Here is a 25701-nt window from a genome sequence, read left to right as displayed (position 1 = left end):
TGCTGCCAACTGCTTGAGATTTGGCTATGAATGGCATTATATTACGGGAAGCGCTGCATGTAACTAGAACTTGTGGACGACGAGAGCATTATCATGAAGAAAAGACGGATGGCGGATGGCATAGKGGCAGATTGGGTAGAAAAGSATAGCCTCTAATTGAATGAGAATAACTTTCAGTGGTGACTTGTTGGTATGATTGAAAGTGGGCGTGGGGAGACCAGCTTTTCTCGTTCGAACTGATTGCAGACTCTGCCAGGGTGTGGTGTCCTCGCCCTTCCAACCTGCTGAGATGCACAGAGAGCGGAAATTGCGGAGGCGGGCGGAATGATGGTAGTTCTGACGGTACCTGAATCTGCCCTAGATTTTATAATGCACCAGCTTTCATTTCATTTCATATCAGACATCGGTCGTCGGTAATGGTAGGGTATCAATCGGTCATTGATCATTCAGAGCACTTTGCCATGCAATGTCTGAACTTACGAAGCAGCACAATCTCACAATCTCACAATCGCCAAGAGCTTCCACCKCTGGCACTCTCAACCATCTCACCACCTTCAGCCAGACGCAATGTCTCCTCCAACACCATCAGATCTCTTTCCATCAATTCCGCCCAGTTTTGAACATCTCCAATCTCCTTGACGCCTGTGGTGGCCTTGTCGAGTTCCTTTTGCCACTTGGCGCTCTCCTTTGCGAGAGCAGCAGCTTGCTGTTTGACTTCAGCCTCCTGCTTTGCGATTGCTTTGGCATTGGCGTGAAGGTCCGTGGCCCGGCGCGTGAATTTGTTGTCGTATGTTGAACCGGCTGATTCCAAAGATGCTAAGATGGCCGCTCTGGCTTCTTCTTGCGTTCGGGAGCCTTCGCTGTTTACGGCTGTGGTGGATGATGATGTGGCGGTTGATGACATTATTGTGGTTGTCTTTGATACTTGTAGATGTGGAGTTCATCGTTCTCACACAACTTACAAAAGTCTCTTTGAATGTTGAGCTTCTTCTAGTTTGTCATATGACCTTGAGTGCACAACTCAAGAGCTCAGTCGGCCTAAGAAGACCCATGGAGGGGGAAAGTCATCGCTGAGTGGTGGGCACCATCCAAGGCGATCAGGCAGAACGGTACGGGGGCAGTAGCGTGAGATGGCCAACGATGTGCGGAAATGGACATGCAATAGGTTGGACTCTGTGACGTGTCAAGAAGGTGTGTACCTGCAGTAGCAGCTGACTATGAAAATGTGCGTGAGGGATTGCTGGGATGTGTATTTGATAAAATCCAGAGGGTGAAAAGGCAGCAGCAGAATTTCAAGGATCTTACACACTACAGTTTTTCTACTCCAAGAGCCCGGGTTGAGAAGAGGAGTGACTTGATATTTAGATAACAAGGACGAGTAGTCTGCAGGTGGAAAGCGAAGCCACCAGGACAGGTATTCTACAGTAGAGAGCTAGAGCAGTTCTGGTTCTAGCGCTGGATGGTACGGCTGGGAAAGCTGAGGAAGTGTCATTACAGTCTTCTGAGTTCTCCTTTCACCATCTTCACCACTTCGCCCGCCCGCAGGCGTAGGAACAGACTCGACACCCAGTACGATAACTTGGATGCATCATTGAGCTCCGCTGTGGGACAACATCCGCTTGCCACCTCCCACTGCGGGAGTCCAGAAGTGTGCGCGAGCCGCCACGCGATAAGTGGACCCCGCCGAAGGTCATCGCATCTGCCCGATAACAGCAGAGCAGAGCTCAGGTGAGCAGAGGTAAAGTAGGACGGAGGATTACACAATCCTCGTACCACCATCGATCCTCTCTTCTTTTACAATTGTTTGCTCTATTGTTGCATTCCTTTCACGGCTACACACAGTCAGCCGAGCACTGTACTGTCATAGGCCAGGGAGGAAATCATCGCCGTCCATGATTGATCTCCATCAACAGGTCCTTCAACACCATTACCATGGCGCCAGGTCTTATTGATCCCGCCCCCGCCGTCGAGCCTTCCCAGCAACGTAGCCTTTCTTCAATCACGGATCAATACGATGACACGCTTCGTTTCTACTTGAACGGCACCAAGGTTGTCCTCGATTCTGCAGACCCCGAAGTAACCCTTCTCGAATATCTTCGAGGCATTGGACTTACGGGAACCAAGCTCGGTTGCGCAGAAGGTGGCTGTGGAGCCTGTACGGTTGTAGTGTCACAGTATAACCCTACCACGAAGAAAGTCTACCACGCATCGGTGAATGCATGTTTGGCGCCCTTGGTATCGGTGGATGGCAAACATGTCATTACAGTCGAGGGCATTGGCAATGTCAAGAAACCCCATCCTGCACAGGAAAGAGTCGCACAAGGAAACGGGTCACAGTGTGGATTTTGCACGCCTGGCATCGTGATGAGCCTGTATGCGCTGCTGAGGAACACCGAGTCGCCGTCTGAGCTTGAGGTCGAGGAGGCATTCGATGGAAACCTTTGCCGATGTACGGGATACAGGCCTATTCTGGATGCTGCTCAGACATTCAGCGCTAGCGCTGGCAAAGGATGTGCAAAGGCAAAGGCGAATGGAGGTGGTGGCTGCTGTATGGAGAAGAGCGGCGAGAATGGCGGTGGCGGTTGCTGCAAGTCAAAGGACGACGACCAGCCGATTAAACGCTTTACACCTCCTGGTTTCATTGAATACAATCCGGAAACAGAGCTGATATTTCCTCCCGCGTTGCGTCGACACGAGTATAAAGCCCTCGCATTCGGCAACAAACGCAAGCGGTGGTATCGTCCCGTCACTGTGGAGCARTTGCTGGAGATCAAGAGCGTCTACCCATCTGCAAAGATCATAGGAGGAAGCACGGAAACGCAAATCGAGGTCAAGTTCAAGGCCATGCAATACACAGTCTCAGTGTTCGTTGGTGATATACCAGAACTCAGGCAGTACAAGTTCGAAGACAATCACATCGAGATTGGAGGCAATGTCACTCTGACAGATCTCGAGTATCTTGCGTTGGAAGCTGCAGAGCATTATGGCGAAAAGCGCGGCCAGCCGTTCGCTGCGATCAACAAGCAGATCAGGTACTTCGCAGGTCGTCAAATCAGGAACGTTGGTACGCCAGCAGGCAACCTTGCTACTGCTTCCCCTATCTCGGACTTGAACCCGGTTTTTCTCGCAACAAACGCGACGATCGTGGCACGATCACTCGATAAGGTCACCGAGATACCAATGTCAGACTTCTTCAAGGCCTACCGGGTCACCGCGCTGCCACCAGATGCCATCATCTCAAGTATCAGGGTTCCTGCTTTCCAGGAGAAGGGAGAGTACATGCGCGCATACAAGCAGGCAAAGAGGAAGGACGACGACATTGCCATTGTCAACGCTGCCCTGCGTGTTCATCTGGGTGATGATAATGTGGTAAAGAACTGCAGCCTGGTCTTTGGTGGCATGGCGCCCGTCACCATCGGTGCGAAGAGTGCAGTTGAATATCTTGAAGGGAAGACCTTTACCGACCCACGAACCCTGGAGGGTGTCATGAATGCACTGGAGCACGACTTCGATCTCCGTTTTGGCGTGCCTGGCGGAATGGCCACATACCGCAAGTCACTCGCACTGGGCTTCTTCTACCGATTCTATCACGAGATACTGCGGGAGTTGAATCCTGAGGGAAGTGATATCGACGAAGACTGCATAGCAGAGATTGAGCGCGAGATCAGCAAAGGCTACAAAGACCACGAAGCTGGCCGTGCGTATGAAAAAGAGATCATCGGTAAGGAGCAGCCCCACGTTGCAGCATTGAAGCAGTGTACTGGCGAGGCGCAGTATACCGATGATATCCCCGTGCAGAAGAATGAGCTATATGGATGCATGGTCTTGAGCACCAAAGCTCACGCTAAGGTCTTGAGCGTCGACCCGAGTCCTGCATTGGATCTACCTGGTGTCCACGACTATGTTTGTCACACAGATCTTCCAGACGCCAAGGCCAACTATTGGGGAGCGCCTAAATGTGATGAGACATTCTTCGCCGTGGATGAAGTCTTCACTGCTGGCCAGCCTATTGGCCTGATTCTCGCCACATCCGCGAAGCTTGCAGAAGCAGGAGCTCGAGCTGTAAAGGTCACTTACGAGGAACTGCCGGCAATATTCACAATGGAAGAGGCGATTGCAGCCAATAGCTTTTTTGATCATTGTCATTTCATCCAGAATGGCGACGTTGACAAAGCATTCGCGGAGGCCGACCACGTCTTCACCGGTGTCGCAAGGATGGGAGGCCAGGAGCACTTCTACCTCGAAACGAATGCTTGCGTTGCCATACCTAAGCCCGAGGATGGGGAGATGGAGATATTCAGTTCCACTCAAAATCCCGCAGAAACCCAGGCGTATGTTGCGCAGGTGACCGGAGTCGCTGCTAACAAAGTTGTGACTCGTGTCAAGCGTCTTGGTGGAGGGTTTGGAGGGAAAGAGACCCGATCCATCCAGCTGGCTGGAATATGTGCTATAGCCGCAAAGAAGACTCAGCGACCTGTTCGCTGCATGTTGAACAGAGATGAAGACATCTTGACTTCTGGCCAGCGACACCCATTCCTCTCACACTGGAAGGTCGCTGTTAACAAAGACGGTAAACTCCAAGCTCTTGATGCTGATGTGTTTAACAACGGTGGCTGGTCACAGGATCTCAGCGCGGCTGTGGTTGACAGAGCAATGAGCCACATTGATGGCACCTACAACATTCCGAACGTCTTTGTAAGAGGCCGAATCTGCAAAACGAACACTGTCTCAAATACAGCGTTTAGAGGATTTGGAGGACCTCAGGGAATGTTCATATGTGAAACAATGATGGAGGAAGTCGCTGATCATCTCAATATACCGGTTGAGAAGCTCAGAGAAATCAACATGTACCAGTCCGGAGATTCGACGCACTTTCGGCAGGAGTTGAAGGATTGGTATGTTCCATYGATGTGGAAGCAAGTCAAAGAAGAGTCCGAATGGCAGCGTAGGAAAGACGAGGTCGCTGCTTTCAACGCGAAGAGCAAGTGGAAGAAACGTGGCATGGCTCTCATCCCAACGAAGTTCGGCATTAGCTTCACGGCACTATTTCTCAACCAGGCCGGTGCATTGGTGCACATCTACCACGATGGCAGTGTTCTCGTCGCCCACGGCGGCACTGAGATGGGCCAAGGTCTCAATACCAAGATGATCATGATTGCAGCCGAAGCTTTGGGTGTGCCGCAGGACAATGTCTTCATTTCAGAGACTGCCACCAACACTGTCCCCAACACGTCGTCTACGGCTGCATCAGCATCATCTGATCTTAACGGATATGCGATCTGGAATGCTTGCGAGCAATTGAATGAACGCCTCGCACCGTATAGAAAGGAGCTCGGGAAGGATGCCACGATGAAGCAATTGGTGAGTTCAGTGAAACAGCGAGTACGTTGTGTCCAACCATACTAACGACGTCCCGCTTTTAGGCTCACTCCGCATACTTCGACAGAGTGAATCTTTCGGCCAATGGATTTTGTAAGCTCCTATCCCCGACCCGCCCCTTTCGTGGGTAATGCTGACTTATGGTCTTCTAGACAAGACACCCGACATCGGCTATGTCTGGGGTCCCAACAYGGGACAGATGTTCTTCTACTTCACTCAAGGTGTGGCCGGCGCAGAAGTCGAAATCGACACACTGACCGGAGACTGGACGTGCAGAAGAGCAGACATCAAAATGGACGTGGGACGGTCCATCAACCCCGCCATCGATTATGGTCAAATTGAGGGAGCTTTCGTCCAAGGACTCGGCCTCTTCACCATCGAGGAGTCGCTTTGGCATCGTGCCAGCGGTCAAATCTTCACAAAAGGACCAGGAGCCTATAAAATTCCCGGTTTCAGGGACATTCCTCAGGAGATGAACATCAGCCTGTTGAAAGATGTCAATTGGGAGAATCTCAGAACCATCCAGCGATCGAGAGGAGTCGGCGAGCCGCCCCTGTTCATGGGATCGGCCGTCTTCTTTGCCATCAGGGATGCTTTGAAAGCTGCTCGTAAGCAGTATGGGAAAGATGATGTCCTTAGCCTTATCAGCCCAGCTACGGTGGAGCGGATTCGGATTAGCTGCGCCGACCCCATCATTCAGAGAGCAGAGGTCAAGGCGCAAGAAGGGGAGAAGAGCTTCTTCATTGCCATCTAGACAGAGCTCTGCAGGAAAAACACATTCGGACGGTGTGAGGAAGCTTTGAAATGGAATTTATTCTCGTCAGGAGGAGTACTTGACACATCCTCGAACCCTTTCTCCCCACCACAAATATCAATCCCGTCTCATCCTAAGCCGCGAGGCTTTGATTCTCTCTATTCACATGTCTCGGTCATCATTATCATCATGTCATTGTACCACGGACTGAGTGAAGCCGTCTCATCGCTTGAAGAACTCCTTGAACTTTGCCGAAGGACCAATTGCAGCCGACGCTGGCGGCTCACACTGCACACTGCGCTCATAAAGTTCCTGTCGTAGCTGTCAGCCAACTGCATGCATGTTTCTCATGGGAGAATGGTACTCACATCTTCATCCTTCATGAGCTTGATGCCGAGCACGAGCTCTTTGACATGCTCGTTACCCTTGGTGCCGGCAATGTTCTTGTATGGCATCCCTTGCGCCCGCTGTAAACCCACAATAACCTCGCCCATGATTTCGAACTTCTTCCAGTTAATCCTGCCCTCGCTTTCATGTCCGATGAAGGTTTTGTTACCTTCCTCAGCCGAGGCTAAATCTCGTCGATGTAGAGGGAGGTAGGGTATTCGYTCCGTAGAGCTGTTTTCCCACGCAAGACGGTAGGCAAAGTGTGAGCGCGAAGGAGCCATCAAAATTTCAAGCTTGAGCCAATCCTTGCCCGTTGTCTGCGGTATGAGCTCTCGGGTTGCTCCCAAGCGATGGACTGATGTTGACTTGACACCAGCAATGACGGCGCCCAATGCGTTATAGTTGTTCAGCTCTCGTAACTTGCGTGCTATTCGCATGAACTTTTCGAGCATCAGCGCTCTATGCTTGGGTTTGTCGCGACATAGCACATAATTGGCAACCCAGCTTGCCAATTGGTTGAAGTGGTCGATCATGCGATTGACGTGTGCCAGGTCTTTGCAAGCTTCCTTTTGCTCTTTGGAGAGTGCTACATGCCGCACAAGATCGCGAGGTCGAATCGCGGAGAACATGATCCAGTCCATTCGCGTGAGCTCCTTTGCGATGAGTTCGTCAGGTAGCTCCATCAGCGCTCGCCAATGGGACTTCGTCAAAGCACTCCTCGGCACAGGCAGTAGGGTCTGTGCTTGTTTTTGAGCTTGTTCAACGTAGACCATCATCTGATTTGCGAACTTGGGCAGGGCCTCAAACACGACGTCGTCGTTTATGGTGCTGCCGCTGAGCTCCTGCTCGAAAGTGAAGGCCGGATCGTCAATCAGCGTACTTGCTGTTGAAGAAAGAGAGCTCCTTGACGTATCGCCCGATGCGTCTCTATCCTTGTCACTGAAAGCCCAGTTGGTATCGTCGTCTTCACGGATGGCCTCCATATCCACCGAAAGCTCTCGAGCTGCCGCGGCGAAAATCCGAGTCGCAGCGAGCTTGCTCACAAAAGTGCGTAAACGTTGCCTCGTCTTGGGATATGCAAAGTCTCCGGGATATGTGGAAACCCAGCTTTGGAGAATGGCAACATGCCGTAGCTGGGTCACGGATTTCATCATCTGCGCGCTGCCGTTACGTTCTAGAGCGTCGAAGCGCTGTACAATGGCTTCTAGCAACTTGCCAGGAGCTGCAAATTTCCTGTACATTGCGAGAAATATCGCCGAGAACTTAATGTCTGACTTTGACGTGGGTTGGGCCAATAGACGGGTGACAAGTTCGTCGAATGTCGCGCCATTCTCAGAGGCGATGGATGATTGTGATGCACCTGCCAAGGCTTGGTACGCATCGGCGCTGGTGGATGAACGAGAGGAGGTCAGCGAGGCCTCGCTCGCGGACGCCTCGTGTAGGAAAGTAGATTGCATCTGGTCGTCGTCGCGTGGCACTCGGAGACGATCGGATGAGGTGTAGCCAACAATACTGGAGTCGTGCCGTGAGTGCCTCTGATCTTTGTACAGTGTCGAACTCAGCTCTGAGCTGGCGCGCGAATGTCCCAGCTGTCGCGGCGACACAGAACGACCCAGGGTACTTGTCTGTGCTCTGCGTCGGTTCGCCGATAAGCTTCTCCGACGGTTTTCTGCCTCCACCATCAGCGATGTACGAGCGCAGACGATAGTCCATGGACATTACCTGCAATACCGCCAACAATGCTGTTCAACAGCACCGAGATGCCTCGTCTGTGGCTTTCGGGGTCTCGTGAGATTTGAAATGTAGTTATACTGCTGATTGCTCGTCTTGCGTTCAGCTCGACTTGAAAGGGATCGATTTCCCGCTCTGATGGCGGTGTGTCACACTTGCAGGAGAGAAGGAGTGTGGGCACCGCTGCGTTGGCGATGGCGTCTACGACAGTCAGTCCTGCGATTGCAGATGTACACGCCCAGCAAGCCACTCACTGAGCACTTGAGGCAGCCCCTCGATGCTTTCCTTGTCTTGCACGTCGTATAATGCAATGGCTCCGTCCACTCTCGGCATCATCTTATCCTCAATCGTGTCCGGCCAATTGATTGTGTCGTCATCGTCAATGTCTAGTTCTTCAATGGGGAGTTCCAGCAGTCGCACGATGTAGTCGCTGCCGTCAATGGGGAGCTTGCGCTCCGCGGCCTGGGAGGTGGGAAGGGCGGGCAGTTCCAGTGCGCGTTGCATAAACGTGGACTTGCCGACGTTGGAATGGCCCACGACGGCGATATTCAGCGTCGGGAGGGGCTCGCTCAGCTGTGGGCGCTGTTCAGCTGCGTGCTCTGCCTGTTCTCGTCCACCACGGCGCGACGTCCCGCGCGCAGCACCACAACAACGTACCTCTGGGGTGTGGAATGGGGAAAAAGTGCGGACGGCACCAACGACACCGGCGACCTCGTCCTCATCCTGTCCTTCTACGTTGGGAAGCGGGCGGCGCAGTAGCACCTGGTCTTGCACCTGCAAATGTGCAGGGGTGTCGTCGGCCCGGCGAAGCTCCACCAGCGTGGATGACAGCGTGCGTGCAGCGCGCGGGCGTGAATCGGTGGTCGTGCGGCTCGAGGGCACCTGGTACGACTTCGCCTTCTCGCTGCGCCGTGCAGAGGAGGCGGGCATTGCTCCAGTCAATCGATCAATCAGTATCCAACAACCTAGTCCAGCCTGTGGTGCGACGTGAGGCCGGCCATGCTCATGCTGCACGTCGACCGGTTCGCGCGTGCCCTCGACAGTGGGCGGTTTGTGAATTTATGGATTTACGGCCGCCGGTCAAGAACCATGAATCATGAACCAAGATCCGAAATATGATTGAACGGCCCCAGTGCGATGGGCATTGGTGTGTCTCGCTTTATTAGTGCCAATGAAAGCCGTGGCTGCGATGCGATGATCAATAATGTCTCGCCGAGGGTGCGGAGGACGGTTTTGTCTGTCCAGGTTACCTACACGGGGCACGCGAGCTATGAAATCAGGGCGTTTCTTATTAGCTACCTACCTTACCAGCACATTGGAATGGGGGATGCACGCACAGCACACATGTACCGTTGTACCTTGGCTCCATCGGCCAGTTCCATTTCGTCCCACGACAACYCGCGCTGACGCCTTCCAATGTCTACCTTACTCCGGAGTGGCACAGCTCGAGCACAGACAGGTGGATCCTCTGGCTATATCGTGAGCATCTCCTCCCGCTGCTCACTGCCTTCCCGCCGATACTTGTACTCCGCGACATGATACTGTCCAAGCAAACAGGAGGTCGAAGCAGCTGCAAACACAGGATCATAGGGACTGCTGACATCTGGCTGATAGCTTCACCGGCATCCACAAATGCAGTGGTATTGTCCGACATCCATCCTCTCACCACTCTTCGTTCCGAAAGGTACGGGCATGATCCATAATAGAACATGTCATTGTCTTCCGACCCCTCGGAGAGCTCTCGAATCACCGCTCGTCTCGCTTTTCTCTCGGCCTCCCAAATCTCCCGGTATAGGTCTTCCCGCTTCGCTCCTGCTTCATTCCTCCAGGCTCTGCGCATATACAGACGTCATCTCTCAGGTGACTCACCGGCGCACCTCTCCACTTGCAGGCGTTAGGTAGTCGCACTCCTGGTCGTTCAAACAGCCACCTCCCACAGGCACAACTTGTCATAACCATGCATCCAATCGAATTGTGTTACCTCGTTCTCAGCCCGAACCCTAATATAATGGATGCCGTTGCCAGCGGTGACTCGAAGCCAAAGACAACTGGCCACTCGCGCCAAGGTACAGAGGCGTCGACGTTGAGTGCCTGAGTGTCGGAGGTAACGGTGGACGTTGCTGCGCCGAACAGAATGAGAAAAGCAAGGAACCTCATGGTGGCAATAACGCAAGCGCTGCTAACAAACAGGTTGTGAACGACCGCCGACGAAAAGTGTGAGTGGAAATTTTGCGAGTTCCACATTCACATTCACTCATTCCGCGCTAGTTGGCAAATGCACTCGAACCACTTCGAACGTTTTCGCTCGCTCAWACATCACCTCATAAAACAGCACAACACATCGCTCTCTGTCGTGACAAGTAGGTCCACGCAAAGCATGGCGTTTGGGCTTCATGTTGATCTAACGTTGAAGGCGGGTACTTATGATTCTGGAYTCGAATCCCTTCTGCAACATGCCTGCATCCGAAGCAAGAAAAGCAGTATGTGTGACACGACTCCGTATTGACGAATGACGGAAGACCATTATTGTTATCATGAGGGTTCTGCCCTTGGCGATTCGGGGAGCGGAATATCGCTCGATCGTTTTCGGCACGACAATCGACGTGGTTTACTGTGACGAAGTCCCGGAGAAAAAGGCCATCCCGATAGACCTGCCTGCACAATCAGGAGACTAGACCTGAAACGGCTTTCACTAGTCCAGATACATAGCATCAGAGTGATGAAATGCAGGTGCGAAGTGTGAACTTTGAAGCGTTGTGCAAGCAGAGTTCGACCCGAGCGGAGTTTCAATTCTTGGCCATGGAAAATTCCCCCTTGTCATGTCCCGTCCCACTACTATCTTGACGAGCAATGCCGACAACACACAACGCGAGTCGAGATCGCGAGACCAACGCACMTGCGCTTCGAGCGGAATCAAGAAGACCATGGCTCTGGTCCAACGGCGTCTGTGGTTGCTTTCCAACCAGCACATCACATGCGCCATTCCGCACTACGGCATGCTGCCATACTTCGGTACCATTTAACCGGCGCGAGTCGTATTGTAGCATCCCCGGCACCAGGCGTCTGCTGACTACTGTTGATCGTGCTACGACCTGCCCGCGCAAAGCTCTTTGGCCGGTCCGCAAGGCTGTCCCTTTGAACGACCTGTACGTAGCCTGGAATTGATCCATGAATGAGGCGTACGGCATATGCGGCATATGTCGTATCGACTGCTGTGAACATGTGAGACGGCTTGCACAATGCGACTCAGCAGCTATACTTGGTCCGACTATACATGTTGCGTTACACCTCGCTACCACCATCTCAACATCTTATTCGCTATGCTGACGACAATGCACGTCCCGACAGTCAAACCCACAAAAGCCACGCCTAGAGTCTTGAGGTTCCGGGTCTCGACTGAGTAGTGCTTCGTCTTCTTTTCATCGCTGTCGCTCATTTCCGTGATCGTGCTGTACTCGGGGATATACTTGAAAGCAAAAGTCGTTTCTGTTCCTTTCAACCCGAAATCTGATTTCACAATGATGGCGTAAAAGACTTTCTTGAGCATGTCAATCTTTTGTCGATCCAGATAAGGTATGCTTCTGTAGGTGTATGACCAGAAAGCGAAGAAGATGCATTGGCCAGCCATGAGCATCCAGTAGTATACGCCGGGTCGCATGAGGCCGAGTTCGTCGCAGAGCTCGTTCCCGTTGAGCCATCTCGCAGATGCAATGAGAAATTCTGCAGACGTGTATCCCGGTGGCTGACCTTCCAGGGATTTGATAATGTTGTTCGCCAGTACCTTGGAAGTCTCCGTAGGCTGAATCTCATAAAGCAGAAGAGACTCCATTAATCGCCTGGACTTCTCTGGCGTATCAAGCAGACCATCTGGACACCCAATGACATGGCCAATATATCTCCACAACGCCAGGTAATCGACAATCTCCTGCTTCCGCGGGTATATGCCTTGTCTGGGTAGAGATACGAACATGAGAATCGCGGAGAATGTAGCAATCGTCGCAAGATTGTCAAGATCGTTGATCGGGATCCCCCACGCCTCTACGTCGTAGTACTCTGGTTTGGTTTCTCGCAGTTTCATGATGCGTTGACTAAGGGAAGGGAAGAAGTCAGCTTTGGAGAATGACGAACTGAATGTGAATTGTCCTACCGAACAGCTGCGTGCAGCAATCGAACCCGGATGGTCGATGCAAAGCCATCGCCTCCTGGTTGCATCGATTCCAAAGACTTAGTACATTGTAATATGTGCTGAGTCGTCTCGAAGCTGGTCAAACGAATATGATGTCAGCATACGAGACGGACGCGGTAGCAAGGTCGTTCCCCAACTTGAACGTACAGTCTTCCTCTCGCAACCTTGGTTGAGAAACCTCCTGTTCTCGCGAGCGTTTCTACAACTCGAGCGGCACCCATACCTCCCAGCAAGCTTTGATAGGCCAGACCAGTGAGACAGGCGCCTCCGTATCGATAAAAGACATCTTGACCTCTCTGCAACTGCTCCCAGTCTACCCATTCCGGAACTGTATTGATCTCCTTCCAGAAAGTTTGGAGTAACTCATCTGATCCCGCATTTTCCTTTAGAATGGCATATAAATCCCTTGCAGGCACCTTCGGCGACGAAGCATCGCTCTCATCCGTCTTCAATTCATTCGGTACAACCTTGGTGAACTGGCTTTTGTTTCTAGGTAGTTGCTTTTGGACAGGTGGCGAGATCTCGTTGAGACGATCAAGAACTTGCTCCGCTATCACATCATAAGAATGTTTGAGAGGTTGGCACTGTTCCGGTGTAGGATGTTTGTCTGTGAGCTCAAAAGTGTAACCCCATGTGCTGGTAAAAGTCAGCGGGTGAAGCTCCGCACCTCGTGCGCGGTGCACTCCGGGTTACCCACGTCTTGGTGTTTTCTGTGCGGCGCGAGAACGGGTTCGGCCAGGCCATGTCTTAGCAGTATGCGCAAGGGAATGCTACAATAATCAAACATGCTTCGCTTTGAGATAGACATGGAAGCGACAGTGGCAACGTTGGAAGCGAACTAACTAGTCACTCGGGACGCCGGTCTACCAGCGGATGATCGATGACGGCATGAAGGTCGCTTCGCATGTTAGAAATGAGTTTGTAAAGCAGACTGAAACAAAGTGTGTAGAGTCAGCGGGCGTCGATGCGAAAGTTCTGGTTCTTGCCTGATTGGATTGCAGGCATTTCATGTTCAGGTCGTTCGATGAGATGTGGTGGTGGAAATGGGCTTGGCACGCTGTTCTTGGATTCGATGTCGAGACTACACGTCCATCTGCCAACATACCAAGATACGTTCTTAGTATCACGTCTTCTTAACAACGCGCGACATCTGGGGTCGTCGCTCGATGCTCTTCAAAGGTAGAYTACAAGCACTTTCATGTGCATTGAACACGAGTTGGTGACCTTCGCCTCATCCTCACCCTCACATCTTCCTTCGTTTGCCTTTGCTATCATCATCCTCCATCGTTGCCCGCCAGTCGCTAATCTTCTCCTCGATGTCGTGAAAGAACTCTCTGGTAGAAAGTGCCATTCCATCTTCTCCAGGATTGAACATGTAAGCATTCGCAAGCATGCGCATGAGTTCTTTCTCGAGCTGAGCGCCGTTGACGATTGCCTTTGGAGGCTCAAGATCAGCTGTACGCTCAAGCTCAATCGTATTCAAACCCTCTAGTGCTCGCGCGGAGGATCCTTCCGCTGGCGAGTCCAGCGCTGAGCTGGCTGCTGCGACTGCCTTGGTACCGGCTGTGATGGCAGCCCGAATGGACTTGAGATTCTGAGGCCGTAACACAATGTCGTTATATCCGGGCGCAGCCTTTTCGCGCACTGCCGTCGCAAAATAGGCTGCGTGCTTGTGACTGTTAATGTCGTTCATCAAGGCAGAAGACATTTTGGCAAAATTGCGCGTCGCGATGACTGTGTTGCTCTTCCGTGGTGGTGTTTCAACAGGCTCATGATCATCAGTGCCCCCTGGCGATTCGTGCCTCTTGCGTTTGCTTGCTGGCTGTGGTTGCGAATTGACGGTACCACGTCGCTTGCGAGTCTTAGGAGCATTGGTCGAAGCTCCAGAGTGCACGGTCGCGGGTTCTGTGTCTTCGAGTAGGTTACCTGGTGTCGAGGGCTCTGCTTTGACCCCGTTCCTACTCGCCGGACGATCATCCGCATTGAGTACAGAGTGGCTACGCAGAGACTCATCAGCAGTCGATGACACCACACTGTGGGGACTTCCAGCACGCGCATTTGCCCGTCGCTTGCTAGTTCTGATCTTGGATGGCGGCTCGGACTTCGCGTCGTCCACTGCCTGAACATCACGCCCACGTTTGGAGCGCGAAGAGCGAGTAGGAGACTTGCTATGTTCCTGTGTAGGGCTCAGGGGCTCAATGTCTGGTCTGGGCGTGGAAACCGGTATTTGCTGAAGAGGGGATGGCAGATACTCTCTCTTCCACAGTGGCTTGTCCCTGCGCCGCGGCGGTGTCGCGAGAGCGGTCAAAACGTCAGATACCTCTCGTGATTGCCTCAAAGGAGGACCGCGCGGCGCAGTCGAGGGACCTCCATGAGCATGGGGCATATAGGAAGCTGGCTGTTGTTGCGGCTGAACAGGCGTGCGGTGTTGCCGCGGTGGCTGTGGCTGAATGGGTTTGTGATGATCCGGGTGCGCGACCTGGAAAGGCGGCAGCATGTAACCTCCAGCACGCGATGGCTGCACATGCGGCAGAGGGTAGGTCGAAGGCTGCTGGTGCTGAGGCTGCTGAGGATGCTGCGGAAGTGGGTTGTGCTGGACTGGATATGATGTCCTCTGATCCTGATATTGCTGCTGGGTATGGTACCCTGCTTGCTGCTGTGGCAACAGCGTGGGTGGATAGTTCCTTGGCGAATACTCGTTTGCAGGTGGAGTCGCAGATTGCATGCGATGCTGCGGTGCATAATGCTGTTGATGCAGTACAGGAGATCCGACATGCGCCACGGGCGATCCCGTTGAAAGTGGCATCCCGTGAGGAGGAGGGAGAATGCGTCCATGTGAGGAAGACGGCCGCGACAGCGACTGCTGGATAACCGGACTGGGAATAGAACTCTGCCTCGGATGAGCATGGCTTGACCCATACGGCGACTGGTGGCCGCCATGTGATGGTCCTTGATTGTACTGATGCGGTGCAATGGGCTGCATCTGCTGGTGAGTTGCTGCGATTGGAATCGAGGGCGGTATGCCTAGTTGAGGCGACCGTGGCGCCATTTCGGACAACGGTGGAAGAGACGTGTTGGAAGACATACGCCGATGGCTGCTTGAAGAGCCCTGGGGTTCCGGTCCATGGTTCATTACTGCATCGATCGTGGCCTGAGAGTACCTCTTAGGCGCCTCCACGGGCTTGGGTGTCGCGTTTGGAGTATGTGCCGCTGAGGACGGTGCTGATGTAGGTTCCACATTGCGAGCTGGGTTGGACTGCGCGAGCGTCGTGGACGAAGGCTGTTTTGAACTGCGAGCTTGTTCCTGCTGCTGCAGTCTCTCGTCCCATTCCCCAGCCTCGATTTCCGCAAGCTCGCGCGTAATGCTCGCATATCTCTGCTCATGTTCTCGGACCTTCACGGCGACATTATCGCGGTATCGTGAATATAGCCGAGACACCAATTGCGGGATCAGATGCGTATGCTGTGCCGCTTCCTGGACTGTGGGCAGACTGGGACTTGCGATTTTGCGCTTGCGAGAGCTTGGGGACACGTCTCCATTGGGAGGGTGACTCCTGCCGCCATTTGTCTGTTGCTCGAGGTCTTGCTTGACCTCTTCCTTTAACAGTCCCAAGTACAATTGTCGCAGCGCATCCGGATCCAGTCGGTCGGGGTCGTAAGATGGGTCATCGCGGACCAATGGTATATTTTTCAAGTCGTCGCTGATTTTGCTGAAACTGACGGCGGCATCGTTTCGTAGTGCCTGGAATAAGAGAAGCTCCTCAAGGGGCGAGTACGAGGCCAGGCTCGTCATGAAGGTCGGTCGCGAACGACGGTCGGAGGTGATGGGAGCCAGATTTCCTTTCTGTCGGCACTCATGCTTTTACGCCGGGTCTGCTGGGCCAAAATATTATGTGCAGAGCATTTCCATCACACCGTCGCCTCCAGTGGATAAATTCCGTCAGTTGCCCGAGATGAAGTCGATGATAATTGCGATGGCTTTGGAAGTCGCGTCCGACCATCGTCAATTCTGATCCTCTCCACCAAGTCCACCGTGGCTCTCCGAGCCACACTGCGGGATTTGTGCATGAAAACATGCTCCAAGAGCTACACCAAACATAGCAACAACGTGGCACAGAAGAGCGGCACATCTAGCAGCGATTATTTCATTGGTAATGGTTGGGATCGACGCCCATCGAAGACACCACCAATCGCTGAACCTGACTGACACTCTGTGACTCTCTGGCTCCTGGTCCATAGTGTTATCATTTTAGCTCCGCGAACCCAATTGCAAGGGATAGCCCCTCCGTCTCCGTCCCCTGATTGCACATATACTTTATTTCCCGGATGTTGATCATCATCGCGCTCGTCTAATCTCGCGAGCTCTACTCTACCTTCCCTTTGTGCTTGTGCTCGTGCTCGCTGCCTCTTCCCCCCCAAATTTTTGGACCACTCGTTGATGAGGCTGCATTAGCTGCTGTTTGCACACCGCCTTCACCATGTCCGAAGAAGAACAGGAACAGCAACGGCAGCAGCAGCGATGGGATTCGCGACCAGTGTCGTAGGTTCATGCGCTGAGGATCCGAGCAGCTAGCTAATGCACGCCTATAGCACCATTGCCCAGAACTTCGCTGCCGACCTCGATTCCATGTTTGGGCTGACCCCAGAGGTGGAGGAGCTGTCAAAGAATGTTGAGCAAAAGTGAGCAAGCTCCACCTAAAGTGAGCTCGACTTGGCTGATCAGAGTGCAGAAAGCAAACCGTTAGCTCTGGTGAGCAAGAACTGCAGGAGTTGGAAGCTAGGTTGAAAGCGGCTGAGCAGCGACTGGCTCGCGTTTCGAGACACAATTCGCCGTCGCGCGTGGCTGAATCTGGAGAGGACGCCCAGCAAGCTAGTGGAGAGGCAGCAAGGCCGCATCCGCTCGCACAGAGACCGTCTTATCCCGTCGATCGACCTGCAACATCAGACGAGACGGAGATTGCCCAGCGCGAGGGCAGACAGCCTATGATGATGGGCATGGCGAACGGAGCGACGACTGCACCGCAGCAGATGAACGGCGAATATGCGAGGAGCCAGAGAGGGTACGGTTAGGAGCTTCGTCGGGGGAGGGTTCCCGTGTGGCTAGGGAGACTGCAGGCAAGAAATGAAAGCTGGCTGCGAGAAGGTATTTGTGCTACCGTTCTGCATCTCCTCGTTGGGGGTTGTTTTGTCACTTAGCTGCCGCGATTGCAGGCTTTCGAGATTCGGCTTTCCATCCCCATATCGCCTGTGATAGGAAATTCTCGTTGCAGGCCTGCACTTCTAGATCAGCACCGTGGCTGATATGACGCTTCTTGCAGTCCATCGGCCTTGGAGAAAGATCGGCGGCATGAGAGCATCCGCCCCTTAAAGCTGTAAGAGGCATTCAGCCCGCGATCTGATTACTTCACTATTGCTTTGTTCAAGCCGGCTACAAGAAATGAGACGATTGAGCGATTTAAGAGTAAAGGGGCGCAATCTGCTTTCTCGWGCGGCCCGTTCACCTAACTGCCTACTCGCCAAACTTGATTTTGCAAAGCTCGACGAACTCATTCATGCCTTCGGTCAGGTCATCGTTCCCCGAGTCTTCTCTCATCTTATGGAGGAAACTCAAGCCATACTGATCTCCTTTCTCCTGGGTCCACGGTCCACGTTGCCAGTCCTCGAGGTCTACATGGTCTCGCTCCTGGTAGCCGCCTCTCCCTCTCCCGCGTCCACGCCCTCGTCCTCGTCCGCGTCCACGGCCGCGAATATCTAGTCGCATGGAATCTCGCTCTCCCACGAGCCAATCCTGTCGGCYCCAGCCTTGAGCATCGTCTGGACCAGGCTCCATCGTTGCACCGTATACCAACTGTAGCTGATACTTTAGATTCGGATACCTCTGGAGTAGACGCTGAAGGTCCGGGTCCGATTCGAAGCCATCGAAATTTGCCTTGGGGACTCTCTGAGTGGTTCCAGGCCGATCGATGGGTAGCTTTTGCGGAGCTTCTTCGCCAGATGTTTCATTTGTTGTTTGGTGGTCTGGGTGAAACGTCGACTTGTGAGACTTGTAACATGGTATGGAACAGCTACGTCGATATTAGCTATGATCGAAGATTTCAGCATCCAACACTTACTATCTCATCACGCATATTGGGCATTTGTATTTCGAGTCAGCTGTCCGGCAGACGCCACATTTTGGTGCGGACATTGTATTACGCTCATGTCTAGCAATGATGTTTAGACTGAATATACATGTTGTCGATGAGTCTGTCCTGAGTACAGTCGGAAGTGAAGGAGGTGCACAGGAAGTGAAGGAAGTTCGAAGCGAGCATTCTCTCAAGTGGAAAGTTGCGGCGAGAATCGTCACCTCCGATGTGCCCGTCACCACTCAAACTTCCCTGTGAAGGCGTCCACGATCCATCTCAATCCCCACCTTCACATCATGTCGCCGTCACGATACCGAGAGTTGTTCCAATTGGTGCGCGAAAGAGCTTCATGGAGTCTGCTTCAAGGCACGCAGATTTCGAGGACATGGACAAAGCAGCCGAGRCGAGCTCTGCAAACGAGCCAGAAGAAGTCMGCTGCGAGTCGAGGTGGTGCTGCGCCAACGATGGAGCAAATGAGAGCACCTTTCAAGCAAAGTAACGCAAGCACGCTGTACGTAGTGATAGTCTGTTCGTCAGAAATGCATTATACCCACGATTCAACAATGCTGGTTCAAAACGGTCAGGCTCACCAAGAAACAGTTACTACWCCATGTCTATTATCCTCGGAACCGTCGCCCTAAGCTATGGAAGTGTGCCGTTCTACAAGATGATCTGCCAACAAACTGGCTGGGGAGGACAGCCCATCAAATCATCCGCACACGCCACTCCAGAGGGTGAGGATGACGTTGCGGCGAAGCTGACACCAGTCACCACTTCACGACGACTACGCATCACCTTCGCCGGTTCCACATCGGATGTTCTGCCTTGGAAGTTCACGCCGCAGCAACGAGAAGTAAGAGTCTTGCCAGGAGAAACCGCACTAGCCTTCTACACTGCCACCAATCAAAGCAAAGACGAGGATATCATTGGTGTGGCTACGTACAGCGTAACGCCTGCCCAGGTGGCTCCATACTTTAGCAAGATCCAATGTTTCTGTTTTGAAGAGCAGAGATTGAACAAGGGAGAGACCGTCGACATGCCCGTCTTCTTCTACATTGACCCGGACTTCCTTAAGGATCCGACGATGAGGAATATAGACACTATCACGCTCAACTACACGTTCTTCAGTACGTACAGTACCCTTTGAGCCCTTGGCGACTGTCTGCTGACAATTGTACAGAAGCAAAATATGACAAGGATGGTCATCTTTCGCCCGTTACATCACGGTAGCCATGTTGATGACATAGACGGACCCTGAAACAGTCGGCAGATAGTGGAATCCCTCCGGAAACAGTCCGCAGATAGTGGAATGCCTCCGGAGAGGACCTGATGTAGACCACGGCCCATTCATCGATACTTCGAAGGCTGTGCCACGGTCAGCATCCTGCAAGACTACAGGACCTACCCCACTTTGTCACACCAGCCTTAGAAAGCAAAAAGGACMTCCAGCAACTCTCACTCTTACTTACATCCCACCCCTCGAAAGCTCATCGTCTTTGGCATCACTACCGCAACACAATGAGCAATCACACACCAACCCCAAACCAGCTTTCCACGGCACTACCAGGACCCACAGCATACCTTACAGGCCACGATGAGAAGTCTGGCAAGGCCATCATCCACTCCAAACGACCCGTGCAATGGGAAAGCTTCGATGAGGACAAGCTCGGCATGGCTGTTGCATACACCACATCCTTTCCACCAGACCTGAACCAGGACGTCGATGTCAACCAGCATGACGCAAAGATGGYGAGCGGGAAGTTGGGTCTCGTATCCGGCGGTGGAACGGTCCTGCGATATGTGGATTTTGCTCCACAGTACGAGTGTATGATGCATAGAACACAGTCTGTGGACTACGGTATTGTGTTGGAAGGAGAAATTGAATCTGTCCTTGATTCTGGGGAGACGCAGCTTATGGGAAGAGGAGATGTGATGGTGCAGAGAGCTACGATGGTGAGTTTATGGTTGTGGAGGTAGTGTGGCATACATACACTGACGTCGTATCTTTTTGTAAAGCACGCTTGGCGTAATTCTAGCAAGACGGAATGGGCACGTATGATATTTTGCTTGCAGGATTCGAAGCCGCTGTTTGTGGCTGGGAAGCGGTTCGGAGAAGACCTTGGACGTGGAACTGAGGGACTGCCTCCGTCTGGGAATGATGCCTTGTGAGTCTTTGAGAGGCACTGTCACGTTCGTCGGAAGCAGAGGATCTGTATGTCGAGAATCTTTCATGGAGGATAGTGCCGTGCGAAACCACCAGTGGATTCCATTCCGATACATCGTCACCCAACCTTCAACAGGAGAGAAGAATATATACAGAGAATATATCTAGAGAATCCTCCCAGTTAGACTCTCAGTGAACCGTGCCCGTTGCGCTTTCTCCAACCGCCTCGACTTTGCGAGCAGTCCCTCCTCTCGCACAATCCTTTCCTCCGTCTTCTCCTTTTTAGCGACACCGCTGTTACTATTCCACTCCTTCTTCTGTCCAAGCTTAGGGTTCGGCACGCCCAACATTCTCCACTTCTTAGGTGGTTTCTGTCCCTGCTCTGCCATTTCACTCCATTTCTTCACGCCTCTCTTCTCCCATCTCTTCATCCGATCCTCAATCTCCTCGGTAGAGGGTTGCCATTTGGACTTTAGGATTCTGCGAATGGCTTCCGGGGTGATTTTGAAGTGATCGCGGAGCATTTCGACGTTGTAGATGGTGGGATTGGAGGCGTGGAGGGCGCGGATTCCAGACAGTGTATCGGGCGATAAACGTTTGCGTGGTTGCCAGCCTTTCTGGCCGAACTTGCGCTCGAGGGCGGACTTTTGAATACCCCAGGGTTCCTGAGGTTTGGCTGGAGCATCTTCTTTCGAAGGCGAATCATCGACATCGTGTTTTTTGCCAGCATTCTTCCCCCCTCTCGTCGTCTGGGTGGTTTCCCTGGCCTCGATGGGCTGCCACTTCGGTTGCTCGGTCCATTCGTCCTGTACATGTTCCCATGTTGCTTCGTCTCCAACATCGACAGTCTCTTCACCAGCTCTCAAGTTGGCGTTGTGCTCCATGATGCTTTCCTTTCTCGCCTTGCCCGAAGGACCTTTGCTGCCCTCTTTTCTCACCTTTGTCGACCTGCCATTGAATCTTTCTTGCTTTCCCTTGACCCACTTTGCTTTCCCATCGAATGAACGCCCTCGACGGACCTTGTTCTTCTCCGTCTTCGCAGGCTCCTCCTTCTTCACCTTTACGAGCCCCCCAAGGATCTCTGGTGATTCCTCAATCTTCTGCAGCATCGACTGGACCTGATCGACCAATTTCCCGCTATCACTGCCATGCTTGTTATGTGCGCCTCCTTGGATCCGTTTCAATTTCCGGAGCATGCGGTTCTCAGCTTTTGTGCGCGTCGACGATGCATCGGCGTTGCCATCCCCTTTCTCTGCAGGCAGTCTCTCCGTCTCGACTTTATTTGACACAGGTTCCAGTACAGGTGCCAGCTCAATCATGCGCAGGTCGCTTGCTGATGAATCTGATACGGGCCTCTGCAGTGAAATCGAATCGACCGTTCTATCCGTCTGCAGACCTGAATGTAGAGCCCGTGTAGCACGATGAACGGCCCTTGGACGAGACTTGATGTTGATGCCCGCGATGTCGGCGACGAAGGCCTCGAGGGCGCGGGTCGAACAGGAGCACATACAGCGATACATTGTCGACTGTTTCCTCTTCTGGTGATGTAAAGTTTACAGGAAAGCAAATGTGCATGTGAATGTTCCCTGTGCCGCCGGGAGTAGTCATCCACGGACTCTGCTCCGATGCTCATCATTATTCCCAGCTGCTCCATCTTCTTGACATTGACATTATCAGCATGTGTGAACGTTCAGGACTGAGGGATTTTACGATGAAACGATCTGCCTGAACTGCGTTTTATGATTCACGAACAGCATGGCCGTCCCGGACTCGGTGCTTTCCTGGCTATACAGTGTCTTGCATGAGTACCACGACCCTCAGCGAACATACTCGGACCTCGCCCAGACGCTTGCTGCACATCCGTCTTTGGCTCCGCGCACTGAAGTGTACACCTTTGAAAGCGGCGCCTCTGCACTATTGATCACTCTTGCTGGAACTCTGCCTGTCGACTGGAGAGGAACGACGTATCGCTTTCCCGTCAAKCTATGCATTCCGCACCAGTTTCCTCAACATGCACCCATGGTGTATGTAATTCCCGCCAAAGACATGATGATCCGCCCTGGCCAACATGTTGGAGTTGATGGGAGGGTCTACCATCCGTTTCTGCGAGATTGGCCAAGTATGTGGGATCGTGCTAGCATTCCCGCATTCCTGCATCTCGTACAGCAGGTCTTTGCAAAGGAGCCTCCGGTTATTAGTAGACCCCAGCAGCAGCAGCAGCAAATCCAGACGCCGATGAACCAACAACAAGGAGCACCTGGTCCCTCTATCCCGCCGCTCCCTCCAAAGCAGAATGCTTCTACCAGTGCTGGTGCTTCCAGGATGCCTGAAATGGGTGTTAACTCGCCGCCTCCATTACCACCAAAGCAACACGGCGATGGTACTGCACCTGGCCCTTCGCGTAATGTTGCAAGTGACGGGCCTCCGTTGCCTCCGTTGCCTCATGAAGTAGCACAGCGGCGATCACAACCTCCACATCCTACCGAAGGATATAGAACCCCGTCACGCCCACAAGGAGCACCGCCGTCTGGATATCAAAGTGGAAGACCACAAGAACCTCCACATCTTCCCGCGATGCCTCACCGCCATAACTACAGCACACATCAGGAAGCAAGTCCTGTATCTCCTGTGTCGCCCATCAATGGATACTCGCAGCAAACTGGGCCAACTTACCTCCATCAACAACCCCAACCACCGCATCTCCCATCGCAATCATGGCAGCCCTCACCGTTGTCAAGAAATCCTCAGCAGGTCGCACCTCAAATGCCGTATCAGAATCAACAAGCGCCTCAGCATTTCGCGCAACAACCCCAACAGCCACATAGCAAGCAACCAGCGCCCGACCTACTATCCGATCCATTCGATGTAGCCCTTCCCACTCTATCCCCAGGATCAGCAGCCGAAGCACCTCCAATTCCGCCAAATCCGGAGAAGGAGCACCTCTTGCACGCTCTATCTTCTTCTCTCGTGCAACAAGCCCAACAGAAAGTGAACCAGAATCTCTCCGCACTTGCCCCTCTGCAAGCTCAGCAGAACGCAATGCACGCTGCTCAGGAAAGACTCCAAGGTGAAATCCGCCAACTTGAGCAATTGGAACAAGCGCTCGCAAGCAACGAAGCTATTCTGCACCGCAGCATTCAAGAGTGCGACCGTACAATTTCAACAGCGAAATCCAAAAAGCAACCCCCCATAGATGAAGTGCTCATAGCTCCCACTATGGTTGCCAATCAGCTGTGGACATTATGTGCAGAGGAAGCAGCATGTCGCGAAGCCATGTACGTTCTACAAAAAGGCGTTGATCGAGGCAGAGTCRGCGGGAATGACTTTGTACGCCAAATGCGTGGACTAGGTCGCGAGTGCTTCTTGAAAATGGCTCTGGCGAGGAAGTGTGCTCAGGGTATGGGTCTGGRGACTCGAGGTAGATGATGAACCAATCCCAGCAGAATCATTCCGACCGACTCCATAATGAGCGATGAAATTATACGAGACAACGGCAATCCAACAGCACAGCACCACCTCAATCAAGAGCTCTCCTTGATTACCTGCTGCAAACTCTTCACATACTCCGCAACATCTCGACAACCTTGAAGCGTAACATCCCTCCTCTTCCCTTCAATCACGATATACGGTACGCTATCAATCGCATTCCCCGCCTGCTCTCGTATCAACATTTTCGTCTCCATCAATCCCTCATCTTCATCTTCCACTACTTTTTTAGCTTCACCTTCGGAAATTCCGGCTTCAGTGGTAGCTTTCAAGAGTGTGGCGTGGGAGCTCGGATGTTGCTCTTCCTCGAAATACTGTCTATACAGACTGGTCACGATCTTATCACTTGTCTCCGGACCTTTTGTTTCCTGGAAATGTTGAATTACACGGTGAGCCTGGAGGGTATTGGCTACTGTTCCCGTGAATTTATAGTCGATTCCCTCTCCAATCCCGTAGGCGGTCATCTGCACATTAATCAGCTTGTGTTGTTATACAGAGAGCCATCAAAATGGATCGGTGGGACTTGCAAGAGTCTCGTAGACTTTCATCTTCTCCGCCGAATCACCATAGCGACTTTTCTTATACCAGGCATACTTATCTTCCCCTTCCGGAGAGGCTTCAGGGTAGAGTTGATATGGTTTGTATTTGATTGTGAAATTTACAGGACTGTCTGAGGGGAGTTGGGCGAGGGCTTTTTCGAGACGCCGTTTTGCTAGGTAGGTCCAAGGACAGATTGTATCTATTGTGAATTCGATTGTGGAGTCGTATGGCATGGTGGACAGGTAATATAGGGATAGATGTATTAGAAATTTGGCCAATTTCTTGAAGGGATGTCTTGGTCGTTCCTGCTTTGGTGTTGTTGTTTCGAGAACAAAGTGCTATACCGTTACATCATCGTACACCCCTCCTCGCTACACCCCTCACTCGTCAGTAAGCTCCTCCGCTAACACGGCACGCTGGACGCGAAGATCTGGAACGCCCTGAATTGCGGTCCGTTGACCCGCCTTTCCCATCCTTTGACTTCATACAACGTTGTACTGCCATCAATACATACCCCTCAAGGGGAAGATGCCAGACGACTATTCGGACAAATGAAATACTCGGATCATGTCGACGAGCCCTCAGTGTCTTCTTCCATGCATGCTTCCCCTGATGCTTCTCTCCTGACCATTGCAGGACATGCTCGCGGCAAACGCAACAAGTGACACAGGTCTTCCAAGATCCTTGACCGTTGTCTCCATGGCTTCCAGGTACCAACGGCTATTGTCTCACTTTCGGACCATAGTAGAACGGGCTTCATCAATGATACGATGCCGATCAAAGACATTGCAAGACTTGGCCATGGAGTCTCGAGAAAAGACACAGCTTGAACGAAGAAATGACGCGTCAATGAGCTCGTCCACTTCGAAAAACAATGACAGCAAGTCAATAATAGGAGTAACATTCCCTTGTGTCCAAGCTGCAAGCCGTTGTGGACGTTGAATGTTTA

At 52.5% G+C, this 25701-nt stretch overlaps 12 protein-coding genes; 5 read left to right on the top strand and 7 right to left on the bottom strand.

The window, feature by feature from the left end:
* Positions 1-502: 502 nt before the first annotated feature.
* On the bottom strand, positions 503-904 carry RCC_02774 (uncharacterized protein; the record flags this gene model as incomplete). The annotated part of the gene is made up of 1 exon (XM_023768065.1): positions 503-904. One exon carries the CDS (start codon positions 902-904, stop codon positions 503-505), a length of 402 nt encoding a protein of 133 aa, XP_023623833.1.
* A 1028-nt stretch (positions 905-1932) lies between these two features.
* On the top strand, positions 1933-6133 carry RCC_02773 (probable xanthine dehydrogenase; the record flags this gene model as incomplete). XM_023768064.1 has 3 exons in its annotated part: positions 1933-5361; positions 5424-5472; positions 5532-6133. The coding sequence occupies 3 exons, from the start codon at positions 1933-1935 to the stop codon at positions 6131-6133; spliced, it is 4080 nt and encodes a 1359-aa protein (XP_023623832.1).
* A 222-nt stretch (positions 6134-6355) lies between these two features.
* On the bottom strand, positions 6356-9181 carry RCC_02772 (related to Ras guanyl-nucleotide exchange factor RasGEF; the record flags this gene model as incomplete). XM_023768063.1 has 5 exons in its annotated part: positions 6356-6445; positions 6502-8189; positions 8243-8452; positions 8506-8824; positions 8909-9181. 5 exons carry the CDS (start codon positions 9179-9181, stop codon positions 6356-6358), a joined length of 2580 nt encoding a protein of 859 aa, XP_023623831.1.
* Positions 9182-11543: 2362 nt separating this feature from the next.
* RCC_02771 (uncharacterized protein) lies at positions 11544-13181 on the bottom strand (the record flags this gene model as incomplete). XM_023768062.1 has 4 exons in its annotated part: positions 11544-12339; positions 12399-12512; positions 12585-13073; positions 13135-13181. 4 exons carry the CDS (start codon positions 13179-13181, stop codon positions 11544-11546), a joined length of 1446 nt encoding a protein of 481 aa, XP_023623830.1.
* A 499-nt stretch (positions 13182-13680) lies between these two features.
* On the bottom strand, positions 13681-16230 carry RCC_02770 (uncharacterized protein; the record flags this gene model as incomplete). Its single annotated transcript, XM_023768061.1, has 1 exon — positions 13681-16230. One exon carries the CDS (start codon positions 16228-16230, stop codon positions 13681-13683), a length of 2550 nt encoding a protein of 849 aa, XP_023623829.1.
* Positions 16231-16915: 685 nt separating this feature from the next.
* RCC_02769 (uncharacterized protein) lies at positions 16916-17507 on the top strand (the record flags this gene model as incomplete). XM_023768060.1 has 3 exons in its annotated part: positions 16916-16977; positions 17028-17117; positions 17183-17507. The coding sequence occupies 3 exons, from the start codon at positions 16916-16918 to the stop codon at positions 17505-17507; spliced, it is 477 nt and encodes a 158-aa protein (XP_023623828.1).
* Positions 17508-17946: 439 nt separating this feature from the next.
* On the bottom strand, positions 17947-18624 carry RCC_02768 (uncharacterized protein; the record flags this gene model as incomplete). XM_023768059.1 has 2 exons in its annotated part: positions 17947-18502; positions 18551-18624. The coding sequence occupies 2 exons, from the start codon at positions 18622-18624 to the stop codon at positions 17947-17949; spliced, it is 630 nt and encodes a 209-aa protein (XP_023623827.1).
* Positions 18625-18858: 234 nt separating this feature from the next.
* Positions 18859-19792, top strand: RCC_02767 (probable cytochrome-c oxidase assembly protein (COX11); the record flags this gene model as incomplete). XM_023768058.1 has 3 exons in its annotated part: positions 18859-19073; positions 19163-19689; positions 19743-19792. 3 exons carry the CDS (start codon positions 18859-18861, stop codon positions 19790-19792), a joined length of 792 nt encoding a protein of 263 aa, XP_023623826.1.
* Positions 19793-20080: 288 nt separating this feature from the next.
* RCC_02766 (related to Cupin domain protein) lies at positions 20081-20731 on the top strand (the record flags this gene model as incomplete). XM_023768057.1 has 2 exons in its annotated part: positions 20081-20515; positions 20579-20731. The coding sequence occupies 2 exons, from the start codon at positions 20081-20083 to the stop codon at positions 20729-20731; spliced, it is 588 nt and encodes a 195-aa protein (XP_023623825.1).
* Positions 20732-20890: 159 nt separating this feature from the next.
* Positions 20891-22246, bottom strand: RCC_02765 (uncharacterized protein; the record flags this gene model as incomplete). Its single annotated transcript, XM_023768056.1, has 1 exon — positions 20891-22246. One exon carries the CDS (start codon positions 22244-22246, stop codon positions 20891-20893), a length of 1356 nt encoding a protein of 451 aa, XP_023623824.1.
* Positions 22247-22481: 235 nt separating this feature from the next.
* Positions 22482-24152, top strand: RCC_02764 (related to tumor susceptibility gene 101 protein; the record flags this gene model as incomplete). Its single annotated transcript, XM_023768055.1, has 1 exon — positions 22482-24152. The coding sequence occupies one exon, from the start codon at positions 22482-22484 to the stop codon at positions 24150-24152; it is 1671 nt and encodes a 556-aa protein (XP_023623823.1).
* A 95-nt stretch (positions 24153-24247) lies between these two features.
* RCC_02763 (related to dithiol-disulfide isomerase involved in polyketide biosynthesis) lies at positions 24248-24985 on the bottom strand (the record flags this gene model as incomplete). XM_023768054.1 has 2 exons in its annotated part: positions 24248-24676; positions 24755-24985. The coding sequence occupies 2 exons, from the start codon at positions 24983-24985 to the stop codon at positions 24248-24250; spliced, it is 660 nt and encodes a 219-aa protein (XP_023623822.1).
* Between the last annotated feature and the right edge of the window lie 716 nt (positions 24986-25701).

The sequence above is a fragment of the Ramularia collo-cygni genome (assembly GCF_900074925.1).
Source record: "Ramularia collo-cygni strain URUG2 genome assembly, contig: RCC_scaffold03, whole genome shotgun sequence".
NCBI classification, from domain to species: Eukaryota; Fungi; Ascomycota; class Dothideomycetes; order Mycosphaerellales; family Mycosphaerellaceae; genus Ramularia; species Ramularia collo-cygni.
This window is presented reverse-complemented; position numbering and strand designations above follow the sequence as displayed.